At 44.8% G+C, this 12,928-nt stretch overlaps 8 protein-coding genes across 8 annotated transcripts; 4 read left to right on the top strand and 4 right to left on the bottom strand.

The window, feature by feature from the left end:
- Nucleotides 1–335: 335 nt before the first annotated feature.
- On the top strand, nucleotides 336–1,493 carry TPK3 (LALA0S11e04302g1_1; the record flags this gene model as incomplete). Its single annotated transcript, XM_022775287.1, has 1 exon — nucleotides 336–1,493. One exon carries the CDS (start codon nucleotides 336–338, stop codon nucleotides 1,491–1,493), a length of 1,158 nt encoding a protein of 385 aa, XP_022630654.1.
- Nucleotides 1,494–1,950: 457 nt separating this feature from the next.
- MRP49 (LALA0S11e04280g1_1) lies at nucleotides 1,951–2,346 on the top strand (the record flags this gene model as incomplete). The annotated part of the gene is made up of 1 exon (XM_022775286.1): nucleotides 1,951–2,346. The coding sequence occupies one exon, from the start codon at nucleotides 1,951–1,953 to the stop codon at nucleotides 2,344–2,346; it is 396 nt and encodes a 131-aa protein (XP_022630653.1).
- Nucleotides 2,347–2,755: 409 nt separating this feature from the next.
- On the top strand, nucleotides 2,756–4,624 carry LALA0_S11e04258g (LALA0S11e04258g1_1; the record flags this gene model as incomplete). Its single annotated transcript, XM_022775285.1, has 1 exon — nucleotides 2,756–4,624. One exon carries the CDS (start codon nucleotides 2,756–2,758, stop codon nucleotides 4,622–4,624), a length of 1,869 nt encoding a protein of 622 aa, XP_022630652.1.
- Nucleotides 4,625–4,940: 316 nt separating this feature from the next.
- On the top strand, nucleotides 4,941–7,064 carry KKQ8 (LALA0S11e04236g1_1; the record flags this gene model as incomplete). The annotated part of the gene is made up of 1 exon (XM_022775284.1): nucleotides 4,941–7,064. One exon carries the CDS (start codon nucleotides 4,941–4,943, stop codon nucleotides 7,062–7,064), a length of 2,124 nt encoding a protein of 707 aa, XP_022630651.1.
- Nucleotides 7,065–7,230: 166 nt separating this feature from the next.
- MRPL38 (LALA0S11e04214g1_1) lies at nucleotides 7,231–7,647 on the bottom strand (the record flags this gene model as incomplete). The annotated part of the gene is made up of 1 exon (XM_022775283.1): nucleotides 7,231–7,647. The coding sequence occupies one exon, from the start codon at nucleotides 7,645–7,647 to the stop codon at nucleotides 7,231–7,233; it is 417 nt and encodes a 138-aa protein (XP_022630650.1).
- Nucleotides 7,648–7,889: 242 nt separating this feature from the next.
- Nucleotides 7,890–10,403, bottom strand: NNK1 (LALA0S11e04192g1_1; the record flags this gene model as incomplete). The annotated part of the gene is made up of 1 exon (XM_022775282.1): nucleotides 7,890–10,403. The coding sequence occupies one exon, from the start codon at nucleotides 10,401–10,403 to the stop codon at nucleotides 7,890–7,892; it is 2,514 nt and encodes an 837-aa protein (XP_022630649.1).
- Nucleotides 10,404–10,991: 588 nt separating this feature from the next.
- Nucleotides 10,992–11,276, bottom strand: QCR8 (LALA0S11e04170g1_1; the record flags this gene model as incomplete). The annotated part of the gene is made up of 1 exon (XM_022775281.1): nucleotides 10,992–11,276. One exon carries the CDS (start codon nucleotides 11,274–11,276, stop codon nucleotides 10,992–10,994), a length of 285 nt encoding a protein of 94 aa, XP_022630648.1.
- Nucleotides 11,277–11,626: 350 nt separating this feature from the next.
- Nucleotides 11,627–12,682, bottom strand: ERG20 (LALA0S11e04148g1_1; the record flags this gene model as incomplete). The annotated part of the gene is made up of 1 exon (XM_022775280.1): nucleotides 11,627–12,682. One exon carries the CDS (start codon nucleotides 12,680–12,682, stop codon nucleotides 11,627–11,629), a length of 1,056 nt encoding a protein of 351 aa, XP_022630647.1.
- Between the last annotated feature and the right edge of the window lie 246 nt (nucleotides 12,683–12,928).

Here is a 12,928-nt window from a genome sequence, read left to right as displayed (position 1 = left end):
ATCCACCGTTGAGAACTCAAGACCATTATTTGGAGCATTTATTTTCAGCAGTGCCAACGACTTTTTTAATCCAGGTCCGACGGGTTTCGGAAGGTGGAAGTGGTAGTTGAAAGTAGCACCATTATCTTCTGAGGGCGAAGAGCTATCTGGAACTCTTTTTTCCGAAACGAGAGCGCTATTTTCCAAGATTTTACACGCAAAGTCATCTTCACCAAAAGGTAAGGGGAGTGGGCTTATTACAAGCATTCGGGATCGACGGTGAAGCTGCAACAGACAAACTCAAACCAGACCAAAGCAAACCAAACAAAACCAAACGAAAGGGATAAACGTCTTTGATGGACTCAGCAGAAAACGATATGTCCGATACACTACAAGAATTGCCCTTGGGTGTCTTGAGCCCGCAAGTGACACAGGGGTCCTTCCACGAGCCGATTGCACGGGAAGATACCCAGCAATCGGAACAGCTCGACAAGAGTTCCTTGGGCCTGGAAAATGTAGCAGCACAGAAACCCAGTTTTCAGCCGCGACAAACATCTGGTAAATACAACTTGAACGATTTCCACATTTTGCGTACGCTGGGCACCGGCTCGTTTGGCCGGGTACATTTGGTGCGGTCCAACCATAACGGCCGTTTCTACGCGATGAAAGTGCTGAAAAAGAAAACGATTGTCAAGTTGAAACAGGTGGAACACACCAACGACGAGCGGCGCATGCTCTCGGTGGTGGCTCACCCTTTTATCATTCGCATGTGGGGGACGTTCCAGGACCACCAACAGGTGTTTATGATCATGGACTACATCGAAGGTGGCGAGCTGTTTTCGCTATTGCGCAAGTCGCAGCGGTTCCCGAACCCAGTGGCCAAATTCTACGCTGCAGAGGTGTGTTTGGCTCTGGAATACTTGCATTCCCTGGACATCATATACCGAGATTTGAAACCCGAAAATGTGCTGCTTGACAAGAACGGGCATGTTAAAATCACGGATTTTGGGTTTGCCAAGTTTGTGCCAGACGTGACGTTCACGCTGTGCGGAACGCCAGATTACATCGCCCCTGAAGTGGTGAGTACAAAGCCTTACAATAAATCAGTTGATTGGTGGAGTTTTGGCATCTTAATATTCGAAATGCTGGCTGGTTACACGCCTTTCTACGATTCCAATACCATGAAAACCTATGAAAACATTCTGAATGCGGAATTGCAGTTCCCGCCTTTTTTTCAAGCCGATGTGCAAGATCTGTTGAGCAAACTGATAACCCGCGATTTAAGCAAACGATTAGGTAACCTGCAGAATGGCAGTGACGACGTTAAGAACCATCCATGGTTCAGTGAGGTGGTGTGGGAGAAACTGCTGTGCAGAAACATCGAAACTCCCTATGAGCCTCCTGTTCAGGCAGGGCAAGGTGACACGTCTCAGTATGATAGATACCCAGAAGAGGAGATAACCTACGGGCGCGATGGTGAAGACACTCACAGAGAATTGTTCTCGGAGTTTTGAAATAATAATGATGATAACGATGAAATGAGCGATCGTTTTTCGCAAGGTATCTCATCCGGTGGATATTTGTGGTGTCAGATAATCTTCTACTCACTGAAAACTGTAGCTACCATGTCGGTAAGGGCTACAATTTATCATCCAGCTGATGAGAATCACTTGTCTAGCAAAGTTAAAACTGGCATTACTGGAAGGTTGAATTCTTAAATATGTTTCGTGGAGAGAGCGTTTTGGGGCATGTAACATCCAAAAGACGTACAGTCTACAGATGTTTCCACAAACAAACAGGCCCACGAACTAGAGGATGGTTTGTTCCAACGTGAATCGTGATAAATTTTAACTTAATTTCTTTAAAAATATGCGTATTTTAGATGTGCACCGATGAACTGGTGAACATTATCGGACAGCGTTGATACCACTGGGTAAGGCTACAAGAGCTCTATAAATCATTCATATAAGAATGTCGCGTGTGGCAAGACAGCTAAAGTTTTTCAACAAAATCAGTTCAACCACGTTGGAGTCCCAGATCATTCTAAATGCGGAAAAATACTCGGGACTAAATCTGACGTTCCAGTGCCAAAACCACAATGGACACATGGGGGCCAGGAAGTTTTGGCGTGAGTTCATGCCCACGTTACAGTTTTACAATCCACAATTGCATTTCCAGGTCACTAGAGTGAAAAACGACGATAAAAAAAATGCCAGCGTTCCGTGTGTTTTGGAGATTCTCGACAGGGAAGGCCAGTCCGTGGGCTCACTAGATATGCGTAACAAGCAAGGAGCCGAAATCATGCAGTCTCTTTTGGCCGAGGTTGACCACGTCAAAGTTGCCGAAGAAGACATTGTCAAGCTTTAATAGCATCCATTCAAATCATCCCAATGCATTTTCCGTCCAGATTTGTGGTACAGGTAGGCTTTCTCGGTTGCCTCCAACCACCATGTAACGCATTTCTGAGGAAGCCTGTCATCATCACATTGGCAAAAGTTTCGACAATGGCCGGCCTTCAAAATCGAAAGTTGCACCAATATTTGTTGAAACCTTCAATGATAAGAAACTAGTACCTCCAAGCGGGCTCCACTTAGGCTAGGCTCTTTCTCCTGTATGTATATATAGACGTCCATCGTCGATGGTGTTCGTGCTTTACGATCTTCATATTAATTGTTGCTCACCGCGCCAGTTTTGATCAAGACGACTCAGATTATCAACACAATAGTCGCTACGAATATCATCGGCTCTCTCAGATCGTAGCCCACTTTGAGACTCGATGGCAGTATTTAGGATTAATCTCCGATTCTCAAGCTTTAGAGAGCTACCAAAAATGGTATTTAGACACTGGAGTTTATTTCTGCAGTTTGCAAAAACGAGCAGAATTCAATTGATCAAAACGTATATCTTGGTACCTGTAGGTGCCATCATAGCTCTATGTATATTGTACGGTGTCGATCGATTCATAAGGAATGTGATTAAGGTCAAGTTTCCTGCTAGTGTTGCAGTTATGCTGATCAATTTTGGGTTCATGTGCACACTAAGCGCATGGCGCAGACCTTATGCAGACATCTATGTGAAGATTATAGATGTTCCGCTGAGCTGGAGTCTCAGGTGGATGAACCTATTTTTCACTCCAGCCTTCGTGGTATTACCATTGAGCCCATGGATAAGCTGGCAAGACGCGCTTCTGATTGTTGCGGTATTCGTCATTGGATATGTGCTGTCGTTTGTGCTCTTGGCATACATCACTATTTTAGGCCAGAAGCTCACTGGGAGTCGTAGATTCATCAGCATCTTTGTGAGACAAGAGGAAATCGACAATGGGATGCAGGCTGGCTCAACTTTCACTCCTCCTACCAGAACTCAACGAAGGTCATCCAGTAAAGGAGTCGGGACTGGCGCACCTGAAAAATACGAGGTGAGCTACGAATCTGACGCAGCGTTGTCCGATATTGCCAGTAACACTAATATTCTTGTGGAAAGAAGGAGAACTAATGTCGAAGAAGTTCAGCGCCATTTACCGTTATCACCTTCAGGATCAAGAGGCATGGTCGACTCAACTTCAGTTTCGGATGAAACGACAGGTCCAATCAGAAGAATCCATGTCCAAACTCCGGAGCCCACTTACTTCAGCCAAAACGCAAGCACCCCAAAGGTCAGCTCGATGCACGAAAACAAGCCGGCAGTATGCAGAAGAGCTCTCACGAACCAAGAATCATCCACTTTCTCCGAGGATTTTGACAAACTGTTTGTCTTCAACATGTGGCAGGACCACTTGCATCACATGCTTTATGGTCTTGGCTTTATCGCGAGCATCTTCACATATTATTTTACCTGGTATACCATGCCATTCCAGTTCTTCACCGCAGTCGTCACTTTCATGTTCGTGATAGACAATCCATTCGTGAAAAACCCAACGTACAAAAAACTGCTTCATCCAGTAATCTGTTCCGTGGCCTTGTCGTGGATTGTGTTTCTTGTGTCAGTTATGATCAAGCACCAGGCGATAAAGTATTTCCTGACTGACTTGAAAAGCTATAAAACGGGTAGGACCTACTTAAAGCTTTTCGATAACGCTGCATTCGCAAGCCATGTGTGGCCTGGGGCTGGTGATATTTTCGGCACCTGTATGGATATCTCAATTGTGGGACTGTCACTGCCCATGTACACGCACCGCCACGATCTGCGTCGCCATTTCCTGAGCATGATACCTCCAATTCTCTTATTTTGCGCTGGCTCACTGATACTCTACCCGGTAATCTGTCACCACATCGGTTTGTCGAGCGAAATGTCAATTGGATTTGTTGGACGAAGCATTACTTTGGCACTGGGCACGCCTACCGTGGAGAATCTAGATGGGTCTGTCACTCTTATGGCTGTTACTACCGTTGTCAGTGGCATTGTGGGCGTTTTGATGGGTGGGCCCTTTTTGAATTTTCTGAAAGTTCCGGAGAATGACTATGTTACACGGGGACTCACACTTGGGTGCAGTTCAAGTGCCATCACCACTGCGTATCTCCTAGGTGTTGATAGACGTGCTGCAGCCATCAGTAGCCTGTCATTCTCGCTCTTTGGAGCCTTCATGGTCGTCCTGAGTGCTGTGACTAAAGTCAAAGATTTTGTACACATGCTTGCAAACAGCTAGCGGCTTGAATTTTCTCTCAACATATGAAACAAAATCCGGTCAATTTGATGGTGTCATTCCTACGATCCCAAATTTATCGCAAATGCCAGGCGCCAGGCCTTATAGTCGTTTTCCAAGCATTCATGACACATCCGTCAGTTATGACACAATTGTCCAAGACTAATTTTTGCCATTGCTGCGTGGGATACCGAAACTTAGCACATTGATATCAACTCTTCATCAATTCTTGGCGATCTATTTACGGACCCAAGAGTGCGAATTTCAGCTGCTTTTAGCCTCCTAGAGGACGGAACCATCGGTTCGAGCGCATTTTGTTATGTCTAGACGGCCTGCTTTGGAAGAAAATGCCAGTGACAGTGAGCTAAAACGGTCAAGATCATTTTCCAAATCGATCAAGGGTCTCTTTAAATCGACCTCTCCGCCAAGGAAAACACCTGGAACGCCAGAAGCTGGTGCAGCTGGTGCGAAAACCAGTGATAGACTGAAAACGTTGGCGAAAAGTAAGGAACTGGAACTGGAGGGCAAGAGAAAAGATTCCAATGCAGGAACACCTTTGGCAGCACCAGTACCAGCACAGAGGCCAATTGTTGGCAGTGGGGCAAGAAACGCCAAATCCCAGTCCTATGTGACAAATTTTGGTAAGCTGTCTTTGGGGAAACAGGGCGCAAACGGTAATACTTCTCAGGAATCCGTGATCAGCGATGATGATCCGAAAGTACGGTCTAAGTTGTCATATTCAATGAAAGGTGACTCCGCTTCGTCGGATGGGGACGAATCTGACTACTTTCAAACTGGACCGGCCAGAAACGGAGCCTATGATGCCCACCCGGAAGAATCTACCATCGACAATGAGTTGACGAAGGATCCTGAATCTGTAAGACGTGTCAAAAGTTTACAAAGGCCAAATCCGAGTGTGAACTCGAATGCTAGGTCGCGTTCCATGTCGCTGACGTCCCGTTATAGGGGCCGGTCCCCAACGCAAAGTAATACCAGCATACTGCGCGAAAAACACGAAAACGAAAACGATGCTCATTGCGTACTGAAAACGGAGACTTTCATGGTGTTCGAGGATGGTCATCACAAGCATACGCTGTCAGTAACTCCCATAGTTACAGAAAGTCACGACGACGATGGCACTGCCCGGGGCAAATCCATGTTTTCTTTGACAGGCTTTTTTAAAAGCCACAAGGACGACGAGAGGCTCGAGAGCGCCCTATCTCTGCTACCCCGAACTAGATTCGAGTTCCACAAAAGGCTCAGCAGAATAATGGATGAAGAGCTCAAAGACGAAAACGACGACAGCTCTGATAATAGCGACAAAAAGAGTGGCATGCCTGACCCTGTTAATCCCAATGCAGCAATTGGATCGAAAGAACTAGACATGATTGGAAAAATTTCGAAGAAGATACATGACGGGGCAATGGTGGAAGGTAGCATGGACGAACAAATAGCCAAGAAAAATTACACTCTTTTCCAAAAGTACGGCAAGCCCGTTGGAGTTATCGGACACGGAGCCTATGGTGTTGTGAAAGTGTGTTGCATCGACACGTCCAGCGTTACCGACGAGCGTTCCCTTGATGAGACATATGTCAAGGGCAACAAGATGTTTTACGCCGTGAAGAAATTGAAACCGAAGGCAGACGAAGTAAAGGAGAAGTTCGGGACCAGACTCACTTCAGAATTTATTATCGGCCATGCTTTGAGTCAAAGAGACTCAGAGCAGCGCAAATCTCACCCCAATATTTTGAAAATGCTCGATTTAATGCAAACTCCCGATGGTTTTGTCGAAGTATTAGAATTCTGTCCTTCTGGTGACTTATACAGCTTACTGTCGCGTACTTCAAAGAGCGGCGGTTTGCATGTGCTGGAAGCCGACTGTTTCATGAAACAACTGCTTCATGGTGTCCAGTACATGCATGATCATGGGATAGCTCACTGTGACCTGAAGCCAGAGAATCTCTTGTTCGACCCACAAGGTGTTTTAAAGATCTGTGATTTTGGCACTAGCTGCGTTTTCCAGACTGCCTGGGAAAAGAAGGTACATTTCCAGACTGGCGCTGTGGGCTCAGAACCATATGTCGCACCCGAAGAATTTATTGCACATCGGGAATACGATCCGCGGTATGTGGATTGCTGGAGCTGTGGTGTAATCTACTGCACTATGGTATTGGGCCACTACCTCTGGAAAATACCTCTAATTGATAAGGATCCCGTGTATGCCTCTTTTGTCGAAGAAATGCGCCTCAAACGAGAATATACTGTTTTCGAGGAGATGAAACATGTATCGCCTGAGGTCAATCGCTGTCGTAGGCTGTGTCTCTATGCGATATTCCAGTGGAACCCTGAAAAACGAACCAGCGTTGAGAAACTACTGCACAGTAATTGGATGAAGAGGACATGGTGTTGTGTGCCATATAAAAACACCAAATCGGCTCATTGAACCCCATCTCACGGACAGTTCATATCCACTCAAGCAGACTTCATGTAACTGCCGTCTCACTTGATTCACCGGATTCACCATCATTTACCTATATACAAGAAAAACGTAGTATGTAGCCCCAAATAGCACATTGTAATGATCATTTCCAAAACTCAGGAATTCTCATCTAAAGAACACGAGTTGCCAAAGAACAAATTTTGTTAAATCCCTTTTCTCTTAATTCTCTGCTGACACAACCATCGTTGGCCATTATTCTAGTGCCCAGTGGTTCACCGCTATTCTTGTTGATCAGAACGCATGCATTATCACCAAAACTTACTGTTGATCCATCGGCACGAGCCATATTTTTTTGTTTCGTGCGCACCACAACAGCATGTACAATATCTCCTTTCTTAACACGATTGGTATTTGACGTACCTGTGATATTTTGAGTCAAAGGTTTGGCTTTTTGCACCACACAAACGATCTTATCGCCAATGTTCGCAGGCGATTTGGGTGAACCTTTCCTCAGAACTTTGATGCATTCTGCCATTTGAGCACCGGAGTTGTCAATAACTTTGATCACAGATTTCAGGTAAATCATTTTGCCAGCGTTTGTAGTGCAGTGAAAAGGTCCAGAATGGACTTGAACTTCTTTCTCAATGATGATATAGTATAAAACCTTCAAAAGTTTGGTAATTTTCCTGTAAAACTAGAACTCTTCGTACAAAGGAACATCAACGTTTTTATAGAGGCTTCTGACACTATGAAAGCGAACTAAGATACATTCGATTACATCAATGAATCGGTGAAGCACATTTTATGTGTCTGGCACTGGGTTGATTATTATTCGTCGACTTTTTTAGCCGCTTCAGTTTTTTCGCGGGCCGAAATATCGGATGCCGGTCCAGAGAGAGAATCAATATAGTCCACCAGAGATGCTTCGATGGAGTCTAGACTCCATCTTTTAGATACGTCCTTCATCAAACAACCTTTGACTGCATCAAACAAAGAGCCGCATGAACTCTTGTCATCATTGGCACCACACACCTTTTCCAAAGGACGTGTGTCATATTTGGCTGCGGCGATCATTGCACGCAAACGGGGCTCATAGTCGTGTTTGAATAGCAATTTACCCATTAACATCGTGTAAAGGGTTACTCCTAAGGCCCATACGTCTGCAGATGGAGAAAGTGGCGGTGGTATGGGCTCCAAAAGCTCCGGCGCTGCATAGGGTAGCGACCCGATGTAGTTATGTGAGTTTTCATCCTTTGCGCCAGCAATCGGAGTAGAGTCCGTTCCCACAGATGTTGAAATTGAAATGCTTTCCATGCTGGAAGCTCTGGTCAGGTCACCGTGGGATGCGAAAGTCCCTGTCAGATTTGTGCTGCTCAATGCAGGTCCATATTGCTTAGGAAATGAGCTGACACCCATCGGCCCATTGCCATGATTTATTGATCTGTGTTGCCTTTTTAGTGTATCCTTGAGCACACTGTTGGAAAGCGATCTGGCGAAAGGTTTGAAGTTGTCTGAAAACTTTGTTGAGTCTTCATCGCTTTCACCAAGAACATCAGGCTGGCAGAATTCGGAACTCATGCCAAAATCACACAGGATTACTGTCCATTTGTCCCTATTATCTCGTGTAGTCAGGAGACAGTTTTCTAACTTTACGTCACCATGAACAACTTGTTGAGAGTGCATATATTTCAAACCCTCCACCACTTGTAAACCTAATTCGGCTGTAAACCTAGATCGCAGAGCAAGATCAATTGTCGAGTTTTTCGCGTTTCCCCACGAGGCTACCAGATCGTACAATGTTCCGCCGTCAATTTTATCTGTCAGGCAGTATAGAGCATACGATTCATCAATTTGCCATTTTATCAGAGGTAAAATGTTCTTATGCTTCAATTTGGACCACATTCGCACTTCTTTCAAAACCTGGTTTTTTACTATGCCGTTGTTTTTGAACCTTACAATCTTGACAGCCTTAACGGCAGGGCTTGTGCTCTGGCCCTTCTCGGGAAGTCCAACTGTGGCTTTGTAACATTCTCGTATCATACCCCACGCACCAAATCCTATTATTTTGCCTAAGGTATAACCCATGATTGTCGAGCCTTTGTCATCGGGCTTGTATGAAGCGGATGAGGGCGTAAACGAGCTGAGATATTGTGAAGCCAACGAGCCACGTCTAGACCTATTTGCTTGCAACTGGGTGCTGCTTTTTGCAGAAGTCAGCTGGGCCCTCTTAATGCTTGCCATCATAGACTTGTAATTAACGCTAGGGAACTGCTCTAGCAGAATTTTTTTCCTCTGGCTGTATGGAAGGGAAGTGAAATCTTCTGGAAGATATTTTATGATATCTATTATTTCTTCAGCTGAAAAGGGGCCATCATTGGAGGATGCGAAGCTGGTGGCAATGGCTGATGTCGCGGCCCATGGTGAAGATGGTGATCCAAAATTTACTCCCGATCTTCGTCTCTTATACAATCTGCCAGGCTGTGCATTAATATTAGGTGAAGCCTTGTTTCTTGCAAAGGACAGGGATAAGCCACGGGGTGCTCTCTCATCAAACTCGGTGTTTGTATCTTGGTGACGCAGACTTTGAGGAGAGGCCATTGGGATAGAGCTTTGAGGAAGAGGAATAGGACCCACTTTGGCGTGGGCTGACTTGAATACAATGGAAGACGATGACATTGACGAGGATCGACTCACGTCTGCTTCGTAATCCGCCCAGTTATTGTAGCAGGGCGATTGTGATTGTTCTTGGCGCTGCCCACCGCCACCTCTGTTCTCGAGAATATTTTCATCGCTTTGCCATTGTGACACTGTATTTGAGAAATCCAAATCCGGGATGTATTCGTCCTGCATGTCTCCATAACTGTGTTGTGCAAATTTGGCGTTTCTACGATAGAGCTCACGTTCTTCTTCAGTGGAAGACGAGTGTCGTCGCTTGGATTTTATATTCATGTCAATGGGGCTAGTTTTGGACGGAGAGCCATTTTGTCCATCATGATGCACTGGCCTATACCTTAAGTCGTCATGAATGCGGGCACCCGTAGAATCGTGGAAATTTGAACGCTCAGTTTCAGAATAAACTCGAATCAAAGTGCTTCTGGATCTGGATTTTTGACTTTGTTGATACATGGTTTTTGGTTCCGGCAGAAGCACCTCGTTTCCTCTGATCCATTTTGGTCCAGTACCATTGGGATCCGTTCCACTCCTGTCATATATCCTGGCAGGATCGTAACATGTAGTATTGGAAGTTTCGCCTTCGTTCCGACTCGCTAAAATATTGATGCCCAGTTTTGACGAATGAGGACTCGTCTGCGAGCTTGAAGTGGGATCTAAAAGTTCTGCCATCGTTACATTATCTCAAATAGTAGGTGTTAAACACGTTAGAGGCTCAGAACGATCCTTTTGGTGCTATTCAGATAGAGTTTTGTAACTGAAGAAGGAGTTTAAAGGATAATAATATTGAAGATGAGTATTCTTAATATATTTAAATATCACAATGTACGACTGTGTCATTTAGTTGCGATATTGAACCCATCTTGCACTTCCTAAACCGTTGTGTTGTGTATTGGATTGAATTATCAACGTTTAGATATTTCCACTATTTAGATCGCGTCTCTTTGTTTCCTTCTTTTCTGGTTCGTTGATTCCGCATCTTTCTTGGGACATAATTTCCGGTACACATCAGAATGGGAAGAGACCACTAGTAGCGTCGGACTTGATAAATCCTCTTCTTCTTCTTCTTTCGTTAGCATCACATCGCGTTGCGTAGATAACCTGTATGTGTATATGTATACATGACCACTAGGCATATATATATGAATGAAGGTTCCTGGGACTATAAATATCTAGCCGTTTTTGGGGCTTTGTTGGCTGGGAAGCGGAATATATGCATCTTTTTTTTTTTGGTTTGTCTTTTATACATCATTCCCCTCCTTAAACGTTGACTCTTTCAAGTTCTTCCTTACCAGCCTTAGTGTAGAGATATTCGTTGTAGTCTCTGCAGTTGACCCACCAGGTCCAGTACATAGCAGCTGGAATGGCAATGTAAAGAAACTGGGATCTGACTCTTCTGAAAGTGTTGAAAACCGCGTTGTAGTAAATACCGTTCAAAGGCTTCTGGGCGTATGGCGAAACCGAGTACGAGGTAACACCCTTTTGTTTGGGTGAGCCTATGCTACCCCACCATCCCATATAAGTCTTAGCTGATGCTCCACCCATTGCGTGTATTCGAAAGTGTGTTTGGGAACTACTAGTGCTGGAAACGCAGTAAAATGCAGTACCTGTTTGATCCTGAGTTGACCTTTCAATGATCAAGATGTGAGATTCTTCGATTAGTTTGGTGTTAATTAGTGGGAACTTCGGAAAAATTGAAGATCGTATAAAGGTATGCGCTGAATACTGGGTTCTGATTGGTCGCAATGACAGCTAAAGAGTATAACCGACGTCCAAGGTAGAAAGAAATGTCAGTAAAGGAAGTTTAACTTGAGTATTTATCTATACGAGGCGTCGGGTTTATGTAAATTTGGCCTTTTAAGAAACAGGGATTTGGTTGCCCTTTTTTTATTTTTTCATTTCTTTCTCTTGTAGACTTTTTCCAAGAAAGCAGTGAGGACTTGAGCCTTAAACCCACGAGATTCATCGGTGTTCTGGATTAGATTTCTGAGGTCGTGAGCGGTTTTCTCTTCGTATTCCAAGTACAATGAATCGATCTTCAAATCGTGGAACACGTGCTTGCAGCGGGCCTCGCTTTCGGCATCCTTTCTGCCGTAGTTTTCGTCCAAAACCTTACGTTGGTCTGCGGAACATAGCTTGAGCGCAGTGTTGATGACCCAAGAGCACTTGTTGTCTTGGATGTCGGTGCCGATCTTGCCAATGTCCTCTGGTTTTCCAAAGCAGTCCAAAAAGTCGTCCTGGATCTGGAAGTACTCGCCCAATGGGATCAAAACGGCTTGGGCCTGTTGCAGATCATGCTCACTGTTAATTCCGGCAGCATACATTGCTAGTGCCACGGGCAAGTAGAACGAATAGTACGCGGTCTTGAAGCGCACAATGAACGAGTGTCTTTCCAACGAAAATTTGTCGAGGTCAACACGGTCCTCGGGGGCGGTGATCAAGTCTAGAAGCTGTCCCAGCTCAGTCTGGAACGTGACATCGTGGAATAGCTCTAGCAAGTCAACGTAGTACGATTCTGAGCGGAAATGCTTCTTCAACAGACAGTAGATGGCGCCTTCCAGCATGAACGCATCGTTGATCGCAATCTCACCGACTTCGGGAACGCGGTACCAGCATGGTTGTCCACGTCTTGTGATTGACTTGTCCATCATGTCGTCAGCCACCAAGAAATATGCCTGCAAAAGCTCAATGCACCATCCGAGAATAGCCAATTTGAAATATTCCTCGTCAGAGAGGTCAGCATAAGATTTTTTGCCTTTCAAGATAGCATATGTGTCCACCACTGATAGTCCACGGTTCAATTTCCCGCCAGGGGTGTTGTAATTCAATGAGTCCTCGTACCATTTCAAGGCATCTTCGGTCATGCCGTAACCGGACAAGATTGACTTCAATTCATCCACAAGGGCTGGGAAAACTCCCAAGAATTTATTTCTCTTATCTTCTGCAGACATTTCAATCGTTTAAATCAGTCAATTACTGCTGAATACACTTCTGTAGAAGGTTGTGCTGGACTTGATCAAACGGTCGTAACTTTCTCATCTTATATCTTAATCATTAAACGAAATATTCGAATTGTGACAGTTTGGGACAAAGTGACTTCTTTAGTGTGAGGAAACTATTAGAGATCAGGCGTCAGTAAAACGAGAATAAGATGGGATCCATGTGGTTCCAGAGTCGAGCAGATGTGATAAGCTAGA

Source organism: Lachancea lanzarotensis, scaffold LALA0S11, assembly GCF_000938715.1.
Source record: "Lachancea lanzarotensis genome assembly LALA0, scaffold LALA0S11, whole genome shotgun sequence".
Lineage (NCBI taxonomy): Eukaryota > Fungi > Ascomycota > Saccharomycetes > Saccharomycetales > Saccharomycetaceae > Lachancea > Lachancea lanzarotensis.
Note: the sequence above shows the minus strand (reverse complement) of the source record. Positions and strands in the feature narration are given on the sequence as shown.